Below are 5,709 nucleotides of genomic sequence, written 5' to 3'. Positions count from 1 at the left end.
TGTCTCTTATTTCTCTCACATCTCTATTCCTTTTGCCTAATAATTCTAATCCTCACTCCCCTACCCTGGAAGGTATGAGTTTTGTCAAAGCTGGTTCCTACAACAGATGGGTCGACCTATGATTCTTAGACCAACAGAGTTTGTCATGCGTGATGGCACAGGACTGTCTCTGCTGTACTGCCTGCTCCTTTCACCATGCAACTCTGGAAATGAAAACCTTCATTTTCCTCTGTTGTTTTTGACAGGTGATTGGTCACAGCAGTGTAAACTCACGGATATGGTGGATTCTGACTGGATTGTAACGAACAATTATGTTTGCTGTGCTGTATTCCCTTTCACTCTCTCAGCCTCTCTTCCTCTCTCCTTAACTTGCTCTTAAGCCCAACTGTGACATAAGCAGCCAAGCAGCCCTATTGGGAGGCCCATGTGTGACAAACTGAGGCCTTTTGCCAAATCAGACACAGGACTGACTGCAGACCATCTTGGCAACTTTCCTCCAGTCCCATAGACACTTAGGACAACTACCATACCTTATCAGAAACATCTTTTCAGGCTGCCCAGACCTACCCAACTGCACTACTTTTCAATTCCAGGGCCTCAGGAAGGGTGGGAGGACAAATGTTTCTTTTAAACTGACGTGTGTGTGTGTGTGTGTATAAACAATACATATGTGTTTCTCATGAATGTGTTTTCACTGTTACATTAAAAGGTCTTCTGTTACATGAGACCTCCTCCTCTATTACACATTATACTTTAGCTAAGTGTAGTGGCTCATGCCTATAAGCCAGGGACTTGGGAGGTGAAGCAGAAAGATTCAAGTTCAAAACCAGTCAACATTACAGGGCAAGACTTAAAGAAAGTAAAAATAAAAAACCTAAAAACTAAAAAGTACTGTCTTTTATCAGAATATTTTATTTCAAGATTTAACACTTTTTTTTTCAAAAAGTAGAAACAACTGTTATTTCCCTGAGTGTAAAGAACTAGTTGTACAAGAAAAAGGCAGTTACAAAATTAAGCAATTAGAGGAACATAATTCTCCACATTTAACTGTTCTCTAGTACAAATGTATTCTTAAATTTTTGTGTATTTTGGAACAACAACATTTCAAAGAATGAAAGGCTCCCTGTGGACCCCTGCCATTTGGGACTAGTCGGCTCTGTCTTTATCAAATTCCAAGGCAATCTTCAAAGCAGTGCTATTGAGGCCAACGGACTGCATGTTACATATGATAGAGACGATTATTCCTCGTGGGGGCACCTTGTTATTTAAGGCCTCTGGGTCCAGTTCTTCAGGAAGGACCAACAGGACACTACTGGCACCCACTGCACCTCCAGTATGTGAGGCATAGTGCCTCTGCTTCCGACAGGAACCATACGTTTGCTTCTTTTCTACAACACCCCACGCCATTGCATATTTGCCCTCTTTATCCCAGGACATCTCTGTGTTAGGGACTGGGGTCCACATCATCACCATTGTTTCTGGCTTGAGATATCCAGGTAAGAGATTTTCATTTGAATTCTTAAACAGCCCAACTTGGTAACCATACAGCATTGCATTCCCAAACTTCAGAAGGTCACCCACTGTAGACAGAAATCCGCCACCAGCCCATTTATAGGAGTTATCCACGTAAGGTGTGTTGACAAGACGTTTCTTTTTATTGTAAACATAAAATCTAAGATAAAATAAGAATGGTCATTAAAATTTTAGTAGTCTATTATTATTGACTTTACGTAATAAATAGGAATATGTACAAATGAGGCAGTTTGTACTTCAGTATAGCAATTACACATACAACTAGAAACTAACCATACATTTTCAGTATGATCCAAATGACAATGATAAATGAGTAGTTCATTCTACTTAATGACTAAAGCATAGAAAAAAATCTTCCTAGTGTATGGTTTTCCCATACTGAGCATATCTAACTTTTAGTACTTACAATGATGCGCTGATTAATACCATGTATTTTCCCATGCATTAGGTAATTTATATTGTGTAGATATTCCTAGTCCTTGGGCTTAGTGTTGAATCATGTGGCACAAATGAATGTTGTAGCAAGAAGTGTGTACATTAGGATGTTCAGAAATAAGGCTGATGTGCAAAAAGACTAGATTTCTAGGACAAAAATAGCATACCAATGCCATGTATGATGATGCAATAAAAGCCATGTATGATGATGTAACATGGTAATTCCTAGGGGGTGTGGGAGAGGCTAGGTTCAGCAAAGTTCAGTTTGAATCCCAATTCTCACCTTTACTGCTATAATCACTTTGATTAATCAAATACTTATATAGTTATTACTAGATGTCTGGTCATTTTCATAAGCATTAACATAGAAAGTTATTTGTCCTAACAGACTCTTCAGAGGTGTTATTATAAATGCGCGCTTGGCTTGGGAGTGACAGAGCTGGATTTAAAGCCAGGCATTCTGCCGTGCTACGCTGTCTCTCCACTCTAGAATCTTACTTTGTGATCTGGGGGTGGTTACTGCTCCTTCCACGCCGAGTCCAGATCATGTGTAAGGAGCACATTGCATATTTCTGATGGGTGCTAAGGCATAAGTGCTAGCTGTAGTTATGTATTTAACAACACTGAGGAAGCTCTTACGGCCAGGTGTGTTCTGAGGCTGGGAAAGTGTTAAGGAAGACAAAGCAGATCTACTCTCTATGAGGAGGCTCCAGAGGTCAAGGCAATGAAACCACAAGTAAAGAAAAGATGAAACTTCCCTCGTGGAGAGCTTTCATGATCCCATGGTGCTGCTCTCTGGCTGAGTCTGCTAGCCGCCTCCCTCCAGTGATCTGCCTGGAAGGGCATCGCAGCTCCCCTAGTCACAGCAGTCATCAGCCTGAATCCTAGCATCAGAAACTCGAAAACGTCTTCCAGGCACCACCACTAGCTCCCTAACTCTTCAACATGGAACATCACTGCCCTTCTTCTGTCCGTCACTGCCTCGCTGGCCCCCTCCTGTGTTCTCGGTCCTTGAATTCTTCCTGATTTCACCTGCTTTTTCTGCTCTAACTATGGCATTGATTATTTCATCCACCCTGGCGGTGGGCTCACCAGAACACTGTCTCAGTCATTATAACCACATCAAATACACTCATCTTGACAACCCTCCTTTCCTTTGGTCTCTACTGACCAAGTAAAGCAGAAATCCATAGAACAAATCTGAGTGCACACTGTATACTCTGGCTACAGGACAATTCTCCTGACATTACCTCCTGAGTACTGGGGTCACAGGCATGCATGACCATGCCCAGCAATAGAAGATGTTACTATGTAGTTATTGGGAGAGGCTGCTTGCCCATTCCCGGCTGCCAGAAATAATCACATAGAACCTATATTATTTAAAACACTGATTGGCCAATCACTTAAGCGTATTGCTAGCTAGCTCTTACATCTAGAATTAACCCATTTCCATTATTTTATATTTTACCATGAGGCTCGTGGCCTACCAGCAAGGTTCCAGCTGTCAGCTCACATCTTTCCCCTCTAGTGGCTACATGGTGTCTCGTGACTCTGCCTTCTTTCTCCCAGCATTCAGTTTAGTTTTCCCTGCCTAGCTCTACTCTGCCCAATTACAGGCCAAGGCAGTTTCTTTATTCATTAACCAATAAAAACAACACATACACAGAAGGACTACCCACACCATGGAGTCTTCCTGTGTCTAACACTAACTTCAGGAACCTTACTTGGCCAGCTTCTGCCGTGTCTTAGCCTTCTTTCCTCCCACTCCTAAGTCAGCTTCTTCCTCAAAACCAATCATTCTCAGGGTGCCAGCTCAGCAACTAAAATTATCAATGCATCTAAAGGGAGTCACATAATTGGAAACCATTAAAAGGAAGTGTGTTTTCTCATTAAGGTATTTATCTCCTAAGAGAAAACTCTAAGCTCCTAAACCTGAATCACTAATATCCCATGCTAACAATTAGTTCTGTGTAACTTCCTTTTCACAGCAAAGCATTTGAAAACACTTATGAAGGTTGGACATTAGGGACCCCCATCCTGCTTCCTTCAAGTGCAAATTTTCAGAGAGTTACAGTCTTTAATTTAGAAATCTAAATTTCATATAGGTAGATTCTAGACTTGAATCTCTCAATTCCTTTGGACAGAAAACAAATTAGCTTTTTGGTTTTTTTTTTTGTTTGTTTGTTTTTGGTTTTTCGAGACAGGGTTTCTCTGTGGCTTTGGAGCCTGTCCTGGAACTAGCTCTGTAGACCAGGCTAGTCTCGAACTCACAGAGATCCGCCTGCCTCTGCCTCCCGAGTGCTGGGATTAAAGGTGTGCGCCACCACCGCCCGGCCAACAAATTAGCTTTTTGTGAGAATAATTTTGTTCAGTAGAATGGTAAATGGAACTATTTTAAATTCTTAGGGACTTTCTTCTTTTAAAATGGAACACACAGATTCTCAAAAGTTACTGGTAGTTGTAACTGAGTAACTGGAGTGAAGCCAGATGAGAAACAGCCTCCACTTACTTGGAATTCTCCACATTTTGCAAAAGAGAAGTGTTATATAACTGCATACTTAGAAATTCAAAATATTTTCATTTTTAAAACACTTCTGATTGTTTTCAAAGCACTTATGTATTACTTCTTTTTTACTGGTATGAGAGGCTTAGAAACCAGCTAAATTTAAAAATGCATATTATAAGCATCTGGGGGTGTAGCTCTGTGGCAAAGCTCTTGCCTAGCATGGGCGAGGCCCTGGGTTCCATCCCCAGCACAGCAAAACACAGCATTGTGCAGCACAGAATGCAGCTCCAAACAGCAGCCTCACTTAACTCTTGGCCTTCACATTTCAAGTGATGCATCCTGCCTGGCACGGCCATCTTTGCTACGGTTGCACTGAGCTCTCCCTGGGCAGCTTTAGCAGTCAGCAGCATGACTGAGGACAGAAAACTGAGATCAAGACCTACAAGACTTGCCGGATGATGGTGGCACATGCCTTTGATCCTAGCACTTGGGAAACAGAAGCAGGTGATCTCTGAGTTTGAGGCTAGCCTGGTCTATAGCTATAGTTGTTGTTTTTTTTGTTTCAGGACAAAAAAGAAGATGAGGAGGAGGAGGAAGAACTACAAGACAGCCCCTTCCCAAGCCAGAACCAGACGAGGAACCGCTGGCAGAACTGCCAGGACGTCCCCTGCTGTTAAGAAAGCCACAAAAGGGGTGGCATTAGCTCTCTACAAGGGGAGCAGCATGTGTACGCCACATCCTGGGTCTCAGCCTGGGAAGATCTGGCCTGGCTCTACCCTGCCTCTCTTCTGTCCCCTATCACTATATTTGAGTAGTGAGGCGTCCTGAATCATGGTGAGACTACTAATAAAAACTCACTGAAAAACTGAAAAACAAAAGTAAACCAAAAATCCTACATTGAAACCGAGCCTGCTAGTCTGTCAGCTGAAGTCATGAAGGTGCTTCAAACAAGAACAATGCTTAGTTCTAAAAGACACCAGGAACCAAACAGAAGGTGAAGCCATACCTAGAATATCAAATATGACAGTCCCGAGGACTCCGTTGTTTGAGTCCATCAACTTAGGACACCAGAGGGTTCCCCTTTGTTTCATATGGTCTGCACTCTACCGCCGAGCCTACCCACCCCCCCAAAACTAAAGATTTTTATTGAAAGTACTGCGCCAACAGAAAATACTAACGAGACCTAATAAAGCAGTAGATTATGACTAAGGATTTCCACACCAACAAACCAAGTT

At 42.2% G+C, this 5,709-nt stretch overlaps 1 protein-coding gene across 2 annotated transcripts in view; it reads right to left on the bottom strand.

Annotated features, from left to right (window-relative positions):
• Positions 1-894: 894 nt before the first annotated feature.
• Lactb (lactamase beta) overlaps positions 895-5,709 on the bottom strand; it is a 16,646-nt gene continuing 11,831 nt past the window's right edge. The window contains exon 6 of one of the 2 annotated variants that reach the window (XM_005347728.3): positions 895-1,672. In XM_005347728.3, the coding sequence (XP_005347785.1) occupies positions 1,147-1,672 (526 nt within the window). In that variant the 3' untranslated portion in view covers positions 895-1,146. The remainder of the gene's footprint in view (positions 1,673-5,709) is intronic. The other variant, XR_003376967.1, reaches the window with a different exon arrangement.

The sequence above is a fragment of the Microtus ochrogaster genome, chromosome 5, assembly GCF_000317375.1.
Source record: "Microtus ochrogaster isolate Prairie Vole_2 chromosome 5, MicOch1.0, whole genome shotgun sequence".
Lineage (NCBI taxonomy): Eukaryota > Metazoa > Chordata > Mammalia > Rodentia > Cricetidae > Microtus > Microtus ochrogaster.
The sequence above is the reverse complement of the archived record's forward strand: the minus strand, read 5'-3'. Positions and strand labels throughout refer to the sequence as shown.